Here is a 20,155-nt window from a genome sequence, read left to right as displayed (position 1 = left end):
GAAAACATCATTTTGAGTGAGGTAACCCAGACCCAGAAAGACAATTATCACACATACTCACTCATAAAACAAAAAGCAAAGAAAACTAGCCTATAAATCACAATCTCTGAGAACCTAGACAACAATGAGGACCCTAATAGAGACATAGATCTAATCTACACGGGAAGTAGAAAAAAAATCTCCTGAGTAAATTGGGAACATGAGGACCTTGGGAGAGGATTGAAGGGGAGGGGAGAGGCTGGGAGGGGAACAGAGAAAAATGCAGAGCTCAATGAAAATCAGTAAAAAAAAAAAAAAAAATTACAGATAGTTGTGAGCTGCCACGTGACTACTGGGATTTGAACCTGGGTCCTCTGGAAAGGCAGCCAGTAATCTTAAGCACTGAGCCACCTCTCCAGTTCCCTACAACTCTACAACCCCATTTTCAATTTTACTTAGTTGAGGAAGCTCCTGGACCACAGATCTTATGCCCTATCTACCCTTAGTTCTTAAGACTCTCAGTAACAAGTCCAATTCACTAAAGCCATGTTAATGGCTTAGAGCTCCCTGTCCCTCTGGTTTTGTCTTCAAGTCTTCTCAGGAAAGTCTCCCACCGTCATTCTATTCTAAAACCAAGGTCTCCCTACTCACTGTCATTTCCCTTCTCTCATCCTCCATATGCAATCCATCTCCCCTCCTCTTCAATTCTTTCTACCTGAAACTAGGTAATATCACTCCCCACAAAAATTTGGTGACCTGAGTTTGACACCTGGAACTCATGAAAGGTAGGAGAGAAACAACTTCACAAAGCTGTTCTCTGATGTCCACAGGTATAGACTGTGCACACACATGCTATTACACCCACTATGTGCACATTTCAGGCATTCACCTGTTGATGGTTGTTTATGCTGATTCATTACATCTTGGCTTTTGTGAATGCTGCCACAATAAACATGGACGTACAGTTGTCTCTAAGGAGTGGTAACTGCTAGGTGTTTTTTTTTTCCTTTTTTGAGATAGTTTAAAACTTTTTTCAGATTTTTATTATGTATAGTGTTCGATCTGCATGTATGCCTACTCGCCAGAAGAGGGCACCAGATCTCATTACAGATGGTTGTGAGCCACCATGTGGTTGCTAGGAATTGAACTCAAGACCTCAGGAAGAGTAATTGGTGCTCTTGACCTCTGAGCCATGTCTCCAGCCCTCAAGACAGGTTCTACACATATCCCCAGAACTCTCTGAGGGACCTCTAATTTCCACAGCGGGTAGCTTCCCCCTTTACTTTTTATGGTGCAGGGTCTTGAACCCTGAGCCTTGTGCATGCTAGGCAAATGCTCTATCACTGAGCTATATCTCCAGTGCTTAGCTTTTTCTTCTGATCTCAGTTCATGCTGTATTTACCAGTGGACCTTTACCTCATCATTGGAGGCAGGCAAGACAATAGTTGAGTGCTGGACAACTCCACGATGCCTAAGTCAGGTGCAGCTTTATACTCAGGCAGCTATCTGATTAACCATCTTCTCACAGGGCCACTGCCCTGAGAGCAGGGACCGATCTTGTTACCCTGTTTCCCTTGAACTATACACAATGTCTGGGCTGTTCCAAAAATTTGCTTAGTAAACAGATGAATGTCCAAAAGTCAGTGGCTGTTTTTTTCATAGACCATTCTATATTATTAAGGAAATAAGTGAAAATATATTTAAATTAACATTTCTTTTACAGGGTTGAAATTCAGCAATAGGAAAGGTACATGTAAGATGTTGCTTGTTTTTATTTTCTATTTTGTGCTACAGTCAATATAGCACAATTTTTATCACTACTGAGTTTCTGGTGCAAGGCTGAGAAGACAAACGTGCAAAAGCCGATTGTACAGAAGAAGATCTTTTAATGCAAGAGCAACACACAGTTCAATAAGATCAGTTCAATCAACAACAACAACAACAACAGCAACAACAACAAGAACAACAAAGAAGCCTGAGGGGCTGCTGTTGGGGAAAAGGTCAGTTCCTGCTCAGACTGGAGGGACACGAATCTCAAGGAGGCCTCTCTCCCCATCCCAGGAGGAATTTGGGCTCTTTGAACCATAGGTAGCTCCATACAGAAGGCAACAGCACAGAGCCTCCAAGGGTCAGGCTCTGCCTTCCCACAAAGGGCCTGACTAAAGGCACTGGGGCTCAACACAGGACACTGTGCCAAGGACAGGGTGCAGACAGCAGCTGTACCCTTGGGGAAATGGCAGCCTTGGAGAACCAGCTCAACAGGCCGCTTCGGGTGTAGGTAAGCCAGCACTTTAGCCTGTCAACACTACCCTCCCAGTTCAACTAACTGAAGAGGTGTGCTATCTTGGGGCACCACAAGGGCAACAATCAGTCTGCGGCACATCTGGGTCATGACAATCGCCAAGTACTTTGTTGACAAGGACCAGGCAGAAGCAAGGGGATGAGCCCAGGGCTGTAGCTTCACACTTTAGCTCCAATGGGGACCTTTCTGAAAAAAATGTCCTGTGCTTGTCTGTAAATGGACTTAATTTGAACAAGCGAAGCTTCTCAGGTGGAAGGCTGCTACCTCTCCAAGGGGCCAAAGTGGGGTTGCTTTTGCACTCCCTTAGGGGCATGCTGGGTTTTGGGGACAGATGCAGGGGAAGCCCCTAGCTTCTCTGGGAAGGTCAGGTAGAGGGTTCCTGTTGCCCTCTTGGGGTTTTAGTTCATGTTCTGGTTGACTTCCTGCCGTAACTTCTGTGCAGGGCCATTCCTGGGTTCAATTTGTAGGAGGCTGCTAATATCTGCAAGGCTGGATTTATAGTCCTAGGAGAGAGAAAAGAGAAGTTGGGAAGGGACCGAGGAGGTGAGAACAGCTGGAGAAGCAGGAGAATGTTTCCAACCCTAGATTGGAGTCAAGGCAGGGCCCGGGAGACAGAACACAGCAAGTGCCAGCACCAGCATACATCTCTGCAGTTACGGCTGGGCCTCTGGGCAGGGATCCTTTACCTTCAGGGCCTTGTAGGCTTGAGCCCGTCTGTAAAAGGCCTTCACATTCTTCCCGTCCAGCTTGAGGGCTTCTGTGCAGTCCTTTACTGCCTCCTTGTACTGTTTCAGGACCAGATGGCAGAGCGCTCTGATGTGGAAAGACCATTGTAGAAGCTCAGTCACTTGTGGATCCCCACATGCAAGATGGAGGCAGCTGGGGATGACCTGATTTGCTAAGCACCCATTCTGTGCTGTTGCTTTCCACTAAATCCTCTCAAGTCTTAGCCTTACCTCCCCAGACAGAGGCTTATGTGTGCATGTGCTGGGCCTAGGGAGAACAGAGGTGTTGGATCACTTGGAGTTAGAGTTACAGGTGGCTGTGAGCCACCATGAGGAAGCTGAGAACTGAAACCCGGTCCCCAGGAAGAGCAGCCAGTGCTCTTAACTGATGAGCCATTTCTCCAGCTCCCTAGCCTTTTCTGCAGATGCAAAGGCTATGAGAACCTTCATTACCGGCTTAGGAGTCAAGGGACTTGTCTAAGACCTACTAGTGAGGGGCAGAGCTGGAGTTCAGACCAGTGGGTCTGAAGGAGCCCTGAGCCTGGCCTTGCACACTTCTGCTGTTCACCACCTGGCATCAGGGGCTTTAAGCAAAATCTCCAAAGCACTTCCCTCAACAGAGAAAAACAAGTGCATGAATATTAATCCTAATTAACTGTGCAAGCTGGTGTTTCAGGGATGGAGTGCAGAGATGTAAGCAATCACTTTGGAACAATCAACAGAGTACAGGTCAGCACTGGATAGGGTCCACAGCACTGTGTATCAACTAGAGAATTTAAATGCGTGTTTAAGGTACTTACATGTTTCCAACTTCCCATACTTTGAAATGTCTCACAATAAAATGTGGAAAATACCCACTGTGATTTCTCATCATCCAAGCCTGGTCCTTTCTTCAAAGACAACCACTAGAAGGAAGCCGTCACCTTGGCCCCTCACCACTGATTCAGTGGCCACAGAGCACTCACTAGTTGGAATTTGTTTTACCAAATACCTCTCTGCAAGTATTTTCACTGTTTCCAGCATGTTAAGTATAGAATGCCGCAGTAAACTCCCTTGGGGAGGAGGCTGCTAGATCAAGAAACACCAATAGTTCAAATTCTACTATTGCCAGGCACTCTGAAGAAGTTACCAAGAATCTCTTTTCCTATAACTGTAACAAACCTGGGCCTCAAATTTTAATTTCTGTGAAGATGGAAGAAAATGGTATTTTAGTTACTTTTTTCCTGGTCCTGCTGGGCACAACACCCAGGGCGTTGTGTTGGTTGCTATAAACATGAAAAGCTGAGCATCTTTATATAAGGCATTTTCATATAAAACCAAATCTTTCTATAAGGTATTTTCATATAAAACCAAAGCTACCCAATTTATCCTTACTACTTCTGTGGGGTTTTCCTTCTGCGCTGTAAGGTTCTCCCACAATTGTCTTGTTTTTACATTTGACTTGCGTTCTTCTAAAACTTTATTTAAAAACAGAGAATTTGTATTTAACCCCCACATAGCCAACCCAACCTTATTTATTGAATGAATACCTCTTCTCCCCACACTTAAACCAAATGTTCATGTTTTTATTTTTTCCTGATAAATTTTGGAATCATCACAGCTAAAATGCAAACACAAAACAAAAATCTAACCAGGCTGGAGTACAGGTCAGTGGCAGAGTGCTGGCTGGCCTTGCATGCATGAGGCCCTCAGTATGATGCCTGGCACTGCACCCCCACCCAAGGGGAAAGACCACTTATTAAATGAGCATATTATAAACGAAGGAAAGTGGAGCCAGATACATTTGTTTAAAAAACAGTATGTAAACAAAATTCTTCCAAGCCATGGTAAAAAGACAATATTTGTTTAGAAGAATGAGCTAATGGGTATCTTGGAGCATCAAGGCCAAGGAGCTTAGAGAAAGGAGGGAGCTGATGCCACAAACATGGAACAAGTGGATCACAAGCTTCCTTTACAAGTTAGCCTAACACAGAAAGTACCCTGGTTCAATCAGCTCAGAAAGTCACAGGCCCAAATTTGATCCAAATTTAAACTAAAAGTTCTCTTTTCAACTCTTAAGAAGCAAAACCAAACGTGAGTGAGCTAAATCTACTGAATTTCTTATACTATCTCCTGTGAACAGGGTTTCCACGGTTCACTGAAGAAACACTAGCTGATTTCAAAAAGCTGCCTCGGCCTCTGCACAAGTGTTTCAGTAGGTGCATCAAAGCACCCTGCTATAGTGTGAAACATGATTCTTAAATTTTCTTCAACTAAAAAATATTGTCTGTGTACATGATATGTGCACGTGGGTGTGTATGCTATGATGTACATGTGGAGTCAGTTTTCTCTTTTCACCTTTATTACATGTGGGCTCTGGGGACCAGAACTTGGAGACTTGTGTGGCAAGCACCTTTACCCGCTGGGTCATCTCACTGCCTGGAAACACGTTTTATCTTAAAAGTTTCCTAAGGAACAACGAAGTTCTATCTGATCAAAGATTTTTGGGAAAGATTTATTGTCTTTGTGTCTGCATGTGTTTATGTGTACCATGTGTGGGCAGGTGCCCAGGCAATGGAAGTTATAGGTAGCTGTGAATTGTTCAATATGATGCTAGGAACCATGCTCTTTACCTCAGCCAGCTCTCCAGCTCCCAGATTAAAGATGTTCTATATTGGCCAGGCAGTGGTGGTGCACACCCCTAATCCCGGCGCTCAGGAGGCAGAGGCAGGCGGATCTCTGTGATTTTGAGGCCAGTCTGGTCTACAGGGTGAGTTCCAGGACAGTTAAGGCTGTTACACAGAGAAACCCTGTCTCAAGCCATCCCCCCAAAGATGTTCCATAATGAATGCATGTGGGTATCGATAATAAATGTGTGGATGAGACAGGGCCTCTTGCTGACTATATCTAGCCTCTGACAATACAACCAGTGGGTTTCACTGAGGCCAGATTCCACTTCTGCACCACCATGTAAAGGCTGTCAGAGCTTAGACAGTGCCTTGATTTTCTCAACTTTAAAAACCAGTAATACCTGTCTGCTACCTACACCGCTGAGCATCAGTGTAGAACAGTTAAGTCCCACTCAACAGTGTGTGTGTGTGTGTGTGTGTGTGTGTACACGCGTGTGCCGTCTCTGCCACCTACACCACGGAGCACCAGTATTAGAGCAGTGAGTCCCACATAAAGGGGGAGAGGTGTTTTGGCTCCTAGGCTTTCACTCTCACTGCTCCCCAATAGCAGTTCCTGCTGCAGAGCCTGCTACAGGCACAAGGGTCTGCACTCAGTCAGATCGTACCCTTTCTTCCTATTCTAGCCAGACAATCAGGTACTCCACTCGCTGGGCTCTAGGCCAGAAGGGACAGAAATAGGTGGGTAAGAGCGTCCATGGGCAGAGAGCAGGCAAGGGAGCTGTGTTGACAAGAAAGCTTAAATTCTGGGATGAGGGCTAGGACAGATAATGAAGACAACTGTTGAGCTTCTCTTTAATCCCCACCCCTTTATCGGTGCCACTGCCAATTCCTTGCTCAGTACTGAAGGAGGTGGGAATGCACATGACTACCTGAAAAGACCCAAAGCCTCCACAATCAGGAGTCCAAGTATTCTCTGAGCTTCATCCCAATCCCTGGAGCCCATGGGAGGCCAGCACTCCCCCAGTGAGCCACACCCCAGCCTTCAGAAAAGCCTTTGGAGAATCCCCGAGGCCAGCAGCTGCGCAGAAGATACCTGTTGCTGTACGTGGCAGATTCCAGGCTACTAAACAAGAGGCTTTCACTGTACTTCTCAATAGCTTTCTTATGGTTGCCCTTCTTTACAAGCTCATTGCCTTCTTCCTTCAGAACTTTGGCTCTCTCCATATCCCCAGCAGAAGGCACTAGACACAAATTCAGAGAGGAAAAAACCATGGATCAGGGGCTCAGATGAGATTGGCATCATCTGTTTTAAGCCAGGGACTGCCTGGGCGGCTGTAAACCATTCTTTCTGACTACTCGGTCCTCTAATTAGTGGCTTCTAGTCAATTAAAGGTTTTCATTAGAAGATGGAGACTTACAAACACACACATGCATATCATATACAAGATAAAAAGCAGGCCAGGTTTACTCAGCACTGCCACTGGGTAGCTGGAATGTTCTGCATGACCCACTTAACTTCAGTACCTCAGTTTCCTCCCCAGTGTGAAGGGCTATGTCAGGATCAGCTGTGAGACTAATACCAAGAAGTGAAGAACAGCCTACAAACTTAATAGAGGCATCCAGGAAAGGAAGGCTGTGCCTTCTAGGTTTCAGAAAGGGGCTGAAGAGGGCTTGTCCTGCTTTGCTGTGAGTATCCACTTTCACCTGCCACACGCAGCTCTGCTCCAGCCCTTAAGGGGAGAGAGCAGAGAACAAGGAGAAATCCACGCTGCTCACACTACAGTGTTGTAAGGTCCTTTGTTGTGTGGCTCCAATTAACTGCCCCAGTCTCATTCCACAGCATCACATTTAATCTTTAAAAACCATCATGGTAAACAGTCAATATTTACAACCAGGGCAAAGTTGTGGGAATAAAATTAGCGCCCCAACACATCCCCTGCTTAGGAGTTATTACTAGGACCCAAAGCCCTGTGGATTCTCCTCAGCTCATCCACTCTTGAAAGAAACTATTCTGACTCTGTGCTTCCCCCTCCCATAAGCTAACTATCCCAACAATATAAACTACACCTATGGATACAAGTTTACCTATAACCCACTTGCCATGGAGCTTCATAGAAGGAAGCAAGTATTTCTAAATAGTCATTTATGGCTTGGTTGTTTCCCCCTCAACATCCTATTCCTGAGATTTGTCTGTGTTAATACACGGACATGTAGTTGATATATTTTCACTCCCAAAATTCCAGGAAGGATTTGTCCCTTGTTTGTGGAGACCTGGGTTATTTCTAGTTTTGTTCTGCTATTACCAAACATTCTGTGGCGAACATTTTGTAGGGTGGATGCATGCCGACTCAGTTTCACTTGGGCTCTGAAATATTCTCCCCACACCTCACAGCCATGTTTATTTATGCATTTCCCTTCACTAGTTCCTTCCATTGCCTCTGCCCCCAATTATCCTCCCTAATGACCTCATCCTTTAAGCTCCAGCTCAAGATATCACTTTTATCACCTGCCCCAGTGTGAACCTTGACTTCTCGATTTAAACTTCCCAAACACTAATAATTCCATGGCACCTGCTTTTCCTCCATGTATCATAAAGCATCATCACCATAACTCAGTTTCTCACTAGGCCAGGAGCTCCCCTAACGGTCAAGTTGTCCCCTGTGCTCCACTGCTTAGCAAAGGGCCTAGAACACATGGTTCAGTGATCTAGAGGAACAAATACAGTCAGGTACCTGAGGCCATCTAGTTCATTAGCACTCTGCAATCTCCTCCAAGTGGAAAGCAACTACCTGGCTCTCACATGCTGTACAGGGAGCTTCCTGCAGAGAAGAGTCATGAGTGCCCTCTTCCACTACCTGAGACTAACTTATTGATAAAAGAGCCCTATCCCTGTCCCTTCTGTACTCCCATCTTGACTCATGCTTGCTAGCCCGGGACAGTTCTCCTGGACCATTAGTGAGAGCTTCCCAGCAGACAATCTCCTGCAGCGGTTGCCCAGCTCTGTCTGCTTATTCACCCTTCTCCAGGGTCACCCAGGACAAGTACTTTCAGGGAGGCAGCACTTTCTAGTTATGGGGATGCTCCAAAGGAGAGGGGGCTGAGATAGTTATAAAACTTCATCTCCTGGTCACAGGAGTCGGTGACCAATTAATAACACCAGGACATTCGGAAAATAAAAGCTAAGTACATAGGATAAAGTATCTTTTAAGAAGTGAGCTGAAAAAACAAACAGAAGAACTAGTGAGTTGTAGGGTAGGTAAAAGTGGGATGAGGTTTGGAATGACACGTATAATTCTGAGCCAATACATTTTTTTCATTATTTTGCCATGTTGGAAGTTCCTGTTCTTGTAATCAAAAACATTCTAAGCAACACACTCCAAGTACTGCTAGAGAATGAGAGCTAGCATGTGCACCTGTGTGCCAGGCTAGGTTTACATATCTTGTATTACTTAAGCCTTTCACTGATGACATCACTGTGCAGTCAAGGAGACAATCTCTAAGAAGCTGGACCTTTTAATCATGTTTTTCACTTCATTTATTTCCTAAAAGCTAAATGAGGCCAATTTCTAGAAGGCGACTCTAAACTCCTTAGAAAGAGCTCACCTCTGCTCTTTGTAGCTGTAGTTTCTTTGGATTTGTTTTTAGCAGTCTCTTTGTGATTCTCCGAAGGCAAGGAATTCCATCTCTTCTGGGCTGAAACAGGCACCACAGGAATAGGGGGCAGCTTCAGGCGCCACTCAGGCCCAAGTGAGTCCATGAGAGCTCTAGTGATTCTGGAAGAAGAGGCGGAGTCACTGGTGGTGTCTGGTCAGGTCACACCCAAGGGACGGAGGCTCCTTCACAAGGCAGGGCATATTCCCCCGTTCCCCATCGTATTTCTCACATGCTCTAGCAGACGAAGAGTCTACTACCCATCAACTCCTTCTTAGATCTGACACCACACGACACTTTCCCTTAGTCTGGCTGCCATACGTGAATTTTAATGTCCCCTGCTACTTGTTTTTTTTTTTCTTTTTTTTTTTCCGAGACAGGGTTTCTCTGTGGCTTTGAAGCCTGTTCTGGAACTAGCTCGTAGACCAGGCTGGTCTCGAACTCACAGAGATCCGCCTGCCTCCTCCTCCCGAGTGCTGGGATTAAAGGCGTGCGCCACTATCGCCCGGCTCCCCTGCTATTTGTTAACAGCCGGGCGGTGGTGGCGCACGCCTTTAATCCCAGCACTCGGGAGGCAGAGGCAGGTGGATCTCTGTGAGTTCGAGGCCAGCCTGGTCTACAAAGGGAGTTCCAGGACAGGCTCCAAAGCTACAGAGAAACCCTGTCTCGAAAAAAAAAAAAAAAAGATAAAGTTTACATATACACCACCTCCAAGAAAGGATCCCATTAAAAATACACACATATTTTCTCAATGAAACTAGTACAAAGCATGCAAACACTTATTTGCTTACTGTTCAGATTTTAAGTGTCAACTTTAGCCCATTCAGCAATATTAAAAATCGTCAGTGGTTCCCATTTGCAGGCTAACATGGCTGGTGAGCTCTGGCTCTCTCCCTCCTCTCCATTCCTATTGTGTGTCACACCAGCTCTGGTCCTCGGCTAGCTCAGTGGTTGGGTGTTTGCCCAGCACATACAAGGCTAGGTTTGATCCTCAAAAACAAGCGAGCATGGGGGCTGGAGAGATGGCTCAGCGGTTAAGAGCATTGCCTGCTCTTCCAAAGGTCCTGAGTTCAATTCCCAGCAACCACATGGTGGCTCACAACCATCTGCAATGAGGTCTGGTGCCCTCTTCTGGCCTGCAGGCATACAGACAGAACATTATATACATAATAAAATATTTCAAAAAAAAAAAAAAAAAGCAAACAAGCTCCCCCCTCTTGACTTTTATTATGCACATCTTTCCTCTGCTTCCGTTTCCCATTCCTACTATGGAGATCTAGCTAACTCCTGCTTATTTCATTTTCAACTTAAAATGGTGTTCTTTGCCCATGATGTCCGTGTTGTTAATGGAAATGGATTTTTGGCACCTAGCACATCACATCCCCTGGCTCTCACCAGGACAGTGTTTCCTACATGAGTGAACAAAACTCCTACAGCCATGTTCCTGTGTCATAAGAATGAAACCACACAAACTGAAACTACAACAAACTCAGCCTCTTGCTAGGCTTTGGAGCAGTTTCCTGCTTGGCTCAGCTATCCCAATTCTTTGCAACCCTATTCCCTAACATTTTTCCAAAGCATTCTTCCTTATACACCAAATAAAAACCCGCCTGCCTGGGTGCTTGAGATGGTTAACCTTAATTGTTGGGGCTGGAGAGATAACTCACTGAGTTAAGAACACTTGTTTAGTTTCCAGCACCTACATGGTGGCTCACAACCACCTGTAATTCCAGTTCCAGGGCATCCCACATCCTCCTTTGACCTCTGAGGGCACCAGGCATGCAAACACTCATACTCATAAAACAAACAAACATGATGCAGAAACTATCAACTGATAGTTTCAACCAATCACATTTAGTTAGGGTGTGGCCACCTAGAGCCCAGGTAGAAAAACCTGGGGATGCAGGTGCCCCCCGGACCTATCGGATTTCAAAACTCCCATTCTTATAGTGTAAGTTTCCCCTCTTTAACCATTAAAGTATTCCTGTTACTCTTGAGCTAGCCTGGTTACTTATCATACCGACTGAATTCGCAACACATCCTCAATTGTCACCTTGATGAGATCTAGAACCAGCAAAGGAACAAGAGTCTGGGTAAGTCTGTGAGGGATTATCTTGATTAGGTTAACTGATGTGGGAATACCCACTCCCTCTCTGTGCTTGGGTCCTAAACTGCATACAATGGAGAAGCCAGCTGAGAATCAGCATTGACCACCTGCTGCTGCTGCTTCTCCTCCTCCTCCTCTTCTTCTTCATTTTTTTTGTGGCTGGAGAGATAGCAGTGGGTGCGGGGACCGAGACCCCCTGCTTCTTAACTGCAGGTGCAATGTGACAGTTGCATCAAGCTCCTGCTGCCATGATGGAATGGATCCTTTAACTTGGGCCAAAATAAGCCTTTGACCTTTACAAGGCTTTTGTCAGGGTACCCTATCACGGCAACAGGAAGAGCAGTTCAGATAGTGTTCAATCATCCCTACTTCTCTCCTGTCACACAGAGCCAACGGTTCCATGTAAGTTCTGGGTCCCATCCCTGCTTCTCTCAGGGAGCTCACCCGGGCAGGGCAGCACCTTTCTCTTCCACCTGCATCATGTCTCCCAAGTGACTCCTCCCCTGGACATCTGTTACCACCCCAGCTATACTGCTGTCTCCCTTCATAATGACATCACTACTGTTGGAACTGAAGTGCTTCTCTCAGCTTCACTAGTGACTTCACTGTGAAAAGCACAGTCTCCTCCTTCCCAGCCATGAATTTCCTGCAGCAGCCTGTGCTGGCCACTCCCATACTTAACGCCACACTGACTACACCGAGCCTGGGCAATACTGACTAGTACTCCTGCCGAGGCCAAGAGCTGTGTAAGGACAAAGTTACGTCTCATGCAGCAGGTCCTTGTGAAAAGTTTGGCACAGAGCTGGTAGTGTTCAATGAATGACAAAAGACTCAAAGAGAAAACTGGGTATTGACAAAAGTCAACCAAGAAACCAAACATAGACCACATTAGATTATTACTCTGGGGCTGGGCTTTCTAGCAGCCCACATGAAGGGGAACCATGATCAAATATACAAACAAGGATCTAGGAGAAAAAAACTAGTCATGGCTCAGGAGACCAGAGAAATGCTTTCACACTTACAACATCCCATCCAGCAGCAGTCTAGCTCCTGTGTCTCTTACTCTCCAGTTAGAGTTAGCACTATGAACACAAGTGGGGTCTTAATCTATTTTCAATTTTGCTATCCTCCACTGAGCCTCCTACATTAAAAAAAAAAATCTCAAAAATATTAGTGCATGAATAAATGTGCACATGCAGACAAAACAACTATCAGTCTCAGTAACTCTGACTTCACTATTTTTAACTAAGTATATTTGTATGAATCTGTCCACTGGAGTGAGTGCCCATGGATGCATCAGTCACTTTGGAACTAGAATTATAGAAGGTTGTGAACTGGGCAATGTAGGTGCTGGGAATTGAACTCAGGTCCCCTGCAAAAGCAGCAAGGACACATCTGCTAAATACAGCAGTAGACTATCCTTATATACTGTCGACAATATTAAGAGTTTTCCAAGTCTCTGGGGCCAGCCAGAGCTACATAGTGAGACTGTCTCCAAAACAAATAAACAAACAAGACTTTTCCCAATAAATGGAGCACAAGAGATGCTTGTCATGTAAGCATTAGGGCCTGATTCTGACTACTGAGCACTTGAATAAAAAGCTCAGCATGATAGTGTATGTCTGTAATAATCCCAGAGAGGCAGACAGGAGGGTCTCTGGAGGTTGCTGGCCAGTTAGTTTAGCCAAATTGATGTGCTTTGTCAATGACAGACTGTCAAAAAATGTGGTTGGGAGTGATAAAGGAAGACACCCATCAACCCATGGCCTCTACATGTACACACACGTTTTTCAAGCACAGTCAAAGGGACCACACTCAGAAAACAACTGAAGTAGCCCAAGGCCAATCAAGGGAGCTGGTTCCATGTTCTATGGAGAAGTTCTACAGTACACTGGGCTTACCTGTTGATGCCTTCCAAGGCTGATGCCACACTGTTATCAATTTGCAGCACAGTCTTATAGTCGACATAGGCCAGCGTGTACTTCTCCAGGGCTTCATATGCAGATGCTCTTCGCAGCAAGGGTTTGATGCTGAAGGGAACCAAGGCCAGCGCTCTAGAACAGGATGCAAAAATGTCACCTGTCTGCTAGACCAACAGGGTTCCCCAACAGTGTACTGATTCAGGCAGGGTCAAATGCTGTTGACCCTAATTTCTGGCAGAAAGACATTATTTCTAGGATAGGTAGGGAATCCTCAACTTAGACGGAAAGGGAAAGAAGACAGAGAACCATTTAATGGAAGTTATGTGTATCTGTGTCATTCTCCACGCCCTCCACCCCCAGCCCAATGAAGAGTAGAAGCCTCACAGTTTTCACACTGTGGTCTGCACTGTAACTATACTACCAATAGCCATGGGACCCTAGGCAAATCACTTTATCATCCCAGTCTTTGGCAACTCATTCTGCTCTGGGAAGGAGGATAAACTTACCAACAGAGTGAATACCCTGTGAAAGAGAAAAAACCTAGCAGACTCCACGAGTGTGCCTCTCTCCCTATTCCTCCCATGCATGTAAAACAGCACCACATCTAGGATTAGCCAGATGAACCCAGTTAGCAGACTAGTTTATGCTAGCTAGTTCAGCAATGATGAACAAAGGCTAGCTGGAAGAATGGGATAGGAAAACTATCCAATGTCCTGCACAACTGTTACTGACAGATTTTTGCTTCTTTCTTTCTCTTGCCCCTCACCCACTACCTCCTTTTGAGACAGGGTCTCACTATGTAGCCCTGGCTGGCCTGGAACTCATATAGAACAGGCTAGCCTTGTTCTCACAAAGATCTGCCTGCCTCTGCCTCCTGAACACTGGGATTAAACGTGCCCCCACCATTTCTGCTTCTTTAGATGGTTGGTTAACACCTGTCCCCTTTTATTCTTCCCTCCCACATCATCCCAGGAAAAGACCTGAACAAGTCAGTCCCGGTAACTGTATCTTACCTCACATCAATGTCACAGAGGCTTTATGCCTTCCTCTAATTTCCTATCCTACACTATTCTCAAAAGCACCGAGCCAAAACTCAAAGACAAGCACCAAGCCAAAACTCAAAGATAACAAGGACCTAGTAGGGTCTGTCATTCTAAATGGCCTGCTATGGTGGGATTTTTCCAAAGAAGAAACCTGGCTTGCTCTTTGAAAACCCTCAGGCATCCCAGAGCCTCCCCGGGCACTTACGAAGTACAATCTTTGATGCAGTCTGTGCAGTTCCCATCCTTCAAGTAGCACGCTGCACGGTTGGAGTACAGAACGCTTTCTTCCTCGGGGTCTGCAGAACCTGCCCAGACGGAGGCAGGAAGAGCAAGATCATGAGTTAGGAGGGAGATGTCAGAGGACACAGGGATGCATCTCACACCCGGAACTCTCTAGGCTTTGGGAAAAGGCAGCAGAGGTACTGTAGCCTAATAAGGCTTCTATCAGGAAGGATAGCACATTTGCCATTCTTAAGAACCTTATTTATTCCTCATTAAGCACTGAACTTGGTACCAGAAATAAGGACTAACATGAAACAGCTGGCTTCTTGCCTCAGAGAAAGCAATGCCTAATTACTTGGGTGTGTGGCTAACTTTATTATAGAAAGTAAATAAAGGACAGTAATAAATGCCTGAAAGAGGGAGTGACCCAGAGTTGGCGGGAAATGCCAGGTAGAGAGCAGTTAGTTAAATCAGGAAAGACTTTCCCAGAAAAGTGGTAACAGGGCTGGGCCTGCCAAGTCTTCTGGCAACTCAAAGTGAACTACCCAAAAGGGACAATTATCAGTCATTTCTCTAAAGCCAATGCTTACTCTCAGCAGTCACAGAGGCTCAAATCTCTCACTGTAACTATAATCATTTGAGCTTTTAAAAATTTACTTTGTGTACGTGCGCTCAAGGCATGCATATGAAGGTCAGAGGACAACCTGAAGGAATCAATTCTCTCCTTCCACTACGTGGATCTGAGGAACAGAACTCAGATATCAGACTTGGCAGCAAGTGCCTTTACCTGCTGAGCCACCACACAGACCTCCGATTTTCACTAAAAATATTTTTTATTGAGAATTTTGTTAAATGTATTTTTATTTATTTATTTATTTATTTATTTATTTATTATGCATACAATATTCTGTCTGTGTCTGCAGGCCAGAAGAGGGGACCAGACTCATTACAGATAGATGGTTGTGAGCCACCATGTGGTTGCCGGGAATTGAACTCAGGACCTTTGGAAGAGCAGGCAATGCTCTTAACCACTGAGCCATCTCTCCAGCTCCCTTGTTAAATGTATTTTGTTGTTATCAGCCCCCACTGTCCCCAACCTCCTGAACTCAACTGCACTTCCACACTCCCCAACTTTGTGCTCCCTTTTTTTAATCCCTGCGTTTTCATTTTTCTTAAAGTTTACCTTTATTTTATTGGTGTTTTGCCTGTATGTATGTCTGTGTGAGGGTGTTGGATCTTGGAGAGACAGTTGTGAGCTTCGAAGTGAATACTGGGAATTGAACCCAGGTTTCTAGGAAGGTCAGTCAATGCTCTTAACTGTTGACCCATCTTCCAGTGCCCCTCCCTTGAGTTTCATTTTAAAAGAAATTTTCAACTACATTTTACTCATTAGCATGGGTCACAAAATACTCCAAAACATAGGAAATAAGAAAACAATTAGTGGTGACCAAATTAACTCCTAGGTATATAGTTCAAAAGGCCTTACCGAAAAATTCAATTTAGGCATTAACTGTATGATATTCGGTATTCACTACTTTAGCAAAACTACTTGTTCCCATCCTAATCCCCTTTTCTGGGTCAGGCCTCACTATTCAGGTTGGCCTTGAACTAGCAATTCTCCTGCCTCAGCCTCCCAAAGTACTGGGGTTACTTGATTCATGCCATCACACTTGTTTCTTTTCATTTCTTTCTTTTTTTATTTATTTTTTTTAACTCAGAACAAATTGTGTGTGTGGTGGCATAAGCCTTTAATCTCAACACTCCTGAGGCAGAGGCAGGAGACTTCCATCTGACTATGTAGAGAAAACTAGCCTTCCTGTTCCACCCTCCTGAGTACTAGGGTAACAGGGGGCACCTCCACACCCTCACTCACTCGTTCATTTACTCTGGAGCAAGGTCTCACTATGTAGCCTAACTGGCCTGGAGGACGCTACATAGACCAGGCTGGCCTCAATTTTATTTTTGAAATGGCTAAAGCTCCATCCATCCTCATCTTTGTCCCTGTGCTCTCTTTCCCTGGAGGCCAGCACAGTCCCCAAGCTACTGTGTGAATTTTCAAGGGCTGCCCATTTTAGTACACACCATTAACAGATAAGATACAGTATCATTAAAGTGTTTCCCCAGGGGCATCGCATTGCATTGTCTATCCTTTTGTAACTTGCTTCAGGAAGTACATTACCATGTTGCCACTTGATATCTTTCATTCAATACTAACAATAATGAACATAGTAAGTTTATATCCCTTTCTCTTGGGCCAGAAAATATAGAAGTAAGCCTTGCCATTTACAAAGTACAAGCACTTAAAAACCAGTAATCCATCAAGTCAGCAAAGCACAGAGTTGCTCAAAGCAGCAGGTGTGTGTTGGGAAGGTTCTTAGACCCACAAATGGTCTGGGCAATTAACTCAACCCTTCTGAGCACTTGTGTGCAACTACATCTGAAGGCTTCCCCGTAACCTTTTTTTTTCTTTTAAATAACTTATTTATTTTTATTTTATGTGCATTGGTGTTTTGCCTGCATGTATTGTTTGACGGTACTGGACACCTAGAAGTGGAGTTACAGACTGTTGTGAGCCTCCATTTGGGTCCTGGGAATTGAACCTGGGTCCTGTCAGTGCTCTTAACCACTGAGCCAGCTCTCCAACACCCCTCCCTTCTTAAGGCTAAGGAAACTGATCTGAGAAGTCAAGAGAATTGCCAGCATTCTCACATAGAATATCAGTTGTAGGATCAGAACAAAAATCCGAAAACAAGGTAACTATTTTAGGGGGTCTCAGAATGAACTCCCACAAAAGCTTAGCTTTTCTGGGCTAACAGTGATTATATTTATTCAGGGAAGGGGGCTCTGAATTAAAGAAGGCAACTTCAGAGTCCTCGGCAACGTCATGATGTGGGGCTGACATAGCGCGAGGAGCCCAAGGTTTCCAGGGAGAAAAACTGGGTAGCTTGAAACTATAAAAAAGAAGAAATGTTGAGAATTTATGGAGAAGTCTAGCTAATGATTAAAAATTTGGATTGACTGGCCAGGCAGTGGTGGCACATGCCTTTAATCCCAGCACTCGGGAGGCAGAGACAGGTTGATCAAGGCCAGCCTGGTTTAGAGAGCTACTTCCAGGACAGAGGCCAAGGCCACAGAGAAACCTGTCTCTAAAAACCGAAAAGGAGGTGGGAGGGCTGGAGAGACGGCTGTGGGTTGAATACATGCATTTTCAGAGGACCAGAGCTTGGTTCCCCCCATCCACACCAGGCAGCTCACAGCTGTACCCCAGTCTCAGGCGAATGGTATTTTATATCCATCATTACCCTCCCCCACATATGATTAAAATAAAACCCAAAACCCCTGAATTCAGAAACCAGACAAATCCATAGTCAAATCCTGGAGCTGACGTCTTCACTGGGCAATCCTAGTCAGGCAATTAACTCCTCTAAATTTCCCATCTACAAGTGTCTAATCGATTTGAACATGGTGAAGATGAACAATGAGAATATCTAGACAGGAAAAACACTCAACAAACACCATTGAGAAAATGAGAATGAGGACTTAGAAGCTCATACTGTTTCATCTATCTGGATCCTTTCTGATGGTTCCCTACACCTGGGATGCGCAGTGTCCAAAGCATTAGACGCTGAGTTTCTCACGGACATCCCCTCAAATATCTCTTGAGAAGCCGTCCATGATTTCCTTTGTGAGGGATCCAACCCCACCACACTACCTTGTCCTACTAGCTCTCAGAGGTCTCGTCTACTTATTCACAAACACTTGACAACTGCCCCCACGAAGTTCGACCCTTGAAAGGACGCCATCTCGTCACATCCAGTCAGTATACGAAAGGTGTTCAACTGAATTGTAAAATAAATATATGTGGGTTGGAGGGCGTCAGCTACATCCTCAAGGGTCAGAGGGAGGCAGGCCTGAGTAACTTAGGATACAAGCCAAGAGGACAATTAAAAAGCAGCCGGAAAAAGAGCCAAGTAAGTTTTTCATAGGATGCTAAAGTGGGGAAGATGCGGGATTGTGGTGGGAGAGCCTGGAGGGCGGTTGGCCTGGGGAAAAGACCCAGAACACTAGGTCAACGTGAGGCCAGGGCGCTGAAGCGGGTGCGTGACGCCTGCAGGCCCGGAGGGAAAACGAGGGGCGGGTTCCTACCTCGCGCCTGCAGCAGTCGCAGCGCGCGCTCGTACAGCGCCGAGGCCTCGGCGTACTGGCCGTTGCGGAAACTCTGGTTGCCGGCAGCGCGGAGCTCTTCCACAGAATCTGAGAGTTTGGGGGCCATCCCGGGAGACCAGCAAACAGGGACCACCTCCGTTCCCCGCAGAGTAGTGCGCAACAGCTTCCGGCCGGAAGCGGAGGCTGCGTGCCCTTAAGGCCCGCAGCCTACTGGCCTGGGGGGGCGGGGAGCGGGGCTAGATGGGGGTCGCAGCTAGGTGGCGAGGAACGGGAGGAAGCGCTGGATCAAGCCCTGGAGGGGGCCTTGTGTGGAGGTGGGACTAGGGGAGAGGAAAGCCCGAAGGCTGAGCCGACGTGAGACCCGGTGCGGGGGATGCAGGTGGAGGTCGCAGGCCCGGAGGGGAAACGCGGGGCGGGTTCCTACCTCGCGCCTGCAGCAGCCGCAGTGCGCGCTCGTACAGCGCCGAGGCCTCGCCGTACTGGCCATTGCGGAAGTTCTGGTTGCCGGCGGCGCGGAGCTGTTCCACCGACTCTGAGACTTTGGGGGCCATCCCCGGGAGGGCTGGTAAACAGAGACCAACTCCGTGCCCAGCTACCTAGTGCGCAACAGCTTCCGGGCGGAAGCAGCTGCTGCGTGCCTTTAAGGCGGGCGGCTGCCTGGTCTCGAGGGGCGGGGCCAGACGGGGTGGGGCTAGTGGCCGGTTGGGGGGGCAGGCGGAAGCGTGGGCTCAGGCCCTTAGTTCTGGCCTCTCATTGTTCTCCAGGGGTGGGGCTAGGAGGGGCGGGGCTAAGAGGATCGTAGGCGGGGCCTTTGGGAACCAGGCCCTCTGCGCGTGCTCAGTCTGGGATTCGTGCTCCACGTTTCTTTCGTGATTGCGGAGGCGACCATGGCTGGGTCTCAGAAGGAGACAGGTTGTTATCCTTCGTGGGCCTCACAGTTCGGAGGGCCCGGGAAGCAACTGATCCACGGCCAAAAGAAGATGGACATTTAATCAGTAGATTAATACTATGAAGAAGCAAAGCGCAGGGTGATGGAAGGCTAAGGCCGTTGGCTCCCGGCGCCTTCGAGGACTGCATCATTTATACACAGTGAGACTGATGAAAAAGACCATACACACGAAAAGAATACAATGCACGTCCGAAAAAGGAAAAAAAAAGAAGAAATTAATAAAATCCAAAGCAGCCAGGTCTGCTGCTCAGGTCTGTAATCCCACCACATGGGATTCTGAGGCCAATATAAATGAACCGTTTTAAAACAAAACCAAGAAAACACAATTATAGTAAATGACGTGGAGGCTGTTAGACATGAGCAGGCTAAGGAAAGCCTTTGAAGGTAAGTTGAAACCTGAAATGTAAGGCATAGGATTCCAGAGAGCTGGAAAGTACCTGGCATCTTGTGGACCATAAAATGAATGTGTGAACACAGAT

General features: G+C 46.2%; 1 protein-coding gene across 2 annotated transcripts; it reads right to left on the bottom strand.

Moving 5' to 3' along the window:
• Positions 1-1,732: 1,732 nt before the first annotated feature.
• Positions 1,733-19,383, bottom strand: Tomm34 (translocase of outer mitochondrial membrane 34). Of its 2 annotated transcripts, none has more exons than XM_057781166.1 (7): positions 19,152-19,383; positions 14,544-14,643; positions 13,275-13,427; positions 9,219-9,388; positions 6,709-6,856; positions 2,968-3,094; positions 1,733-2,784 (listed from the first exon to the last, which is right to left on the bottom strand). In XM_057781166.1, exons 1-7 carry the CDS (start codon positions 19,276-19,278, stop codon positions 2,680-2,682), a joined length of 930 nt encoding a protein of 309 aa, XP_057637149.1. In that variant the 5' UTR covers positions 19,279-19,383; the 3' UTR covers positions 1,733-2,679. The 2 variants fall into 2 exon arrangements, with proteins under 2 accessions (XP_057637149.1, XP_057637151.1); XM_057781168.1 differs by lacking the exon at positions 19,152-19,383 and adding an exon at positions 18,707-19,121.
• Positions 19,384-20,155: the final 772 nt, after the last annotated feature.

This window comes from Chionomys nivalis, chromosome 9 (assembly GCF_950005125.1).
Source record: "Chionomys nivalis chromosome 9, mChiNiv1.1, whole genome shotgun sequence".
Lineage (NCBI taxonomy): Eukaryota > Metazoa > Chordata > Mammalia > Rodentia > Cricetidae > Chionomys > Chionomys nivalis.
Note: the sequence above shows the minus strand (reverse complement) of the source record. Positions and strands in the feature narration are given on the sequence as shown.

Bases quoted from the DNA above. Each gene is read 5' to 3' on its own strand.
- Tomm34 (XM_057781166.1), bottom strand. From the start codon at position 19,278: ATGGCCCCCAAAGTCTCAGAGTCGGTGGAACAGCTCCGCGCCGCCGGC. The intron at 9,389-13,274 runs GTAAGCCCAGTG...CTCTTCTTCCAG, and splicing joins GCCTTGGAAGGCATCAACAG to AATCACTAGAGCTCTCATGG. The intron at 6,857-9,218 runs GTGAGCTCTTTC...ATTTGTGTCTAG, and splicing joins TACAGCTACAAAGAGCAGAG to TGCCTTCTGCTGGGGATATG.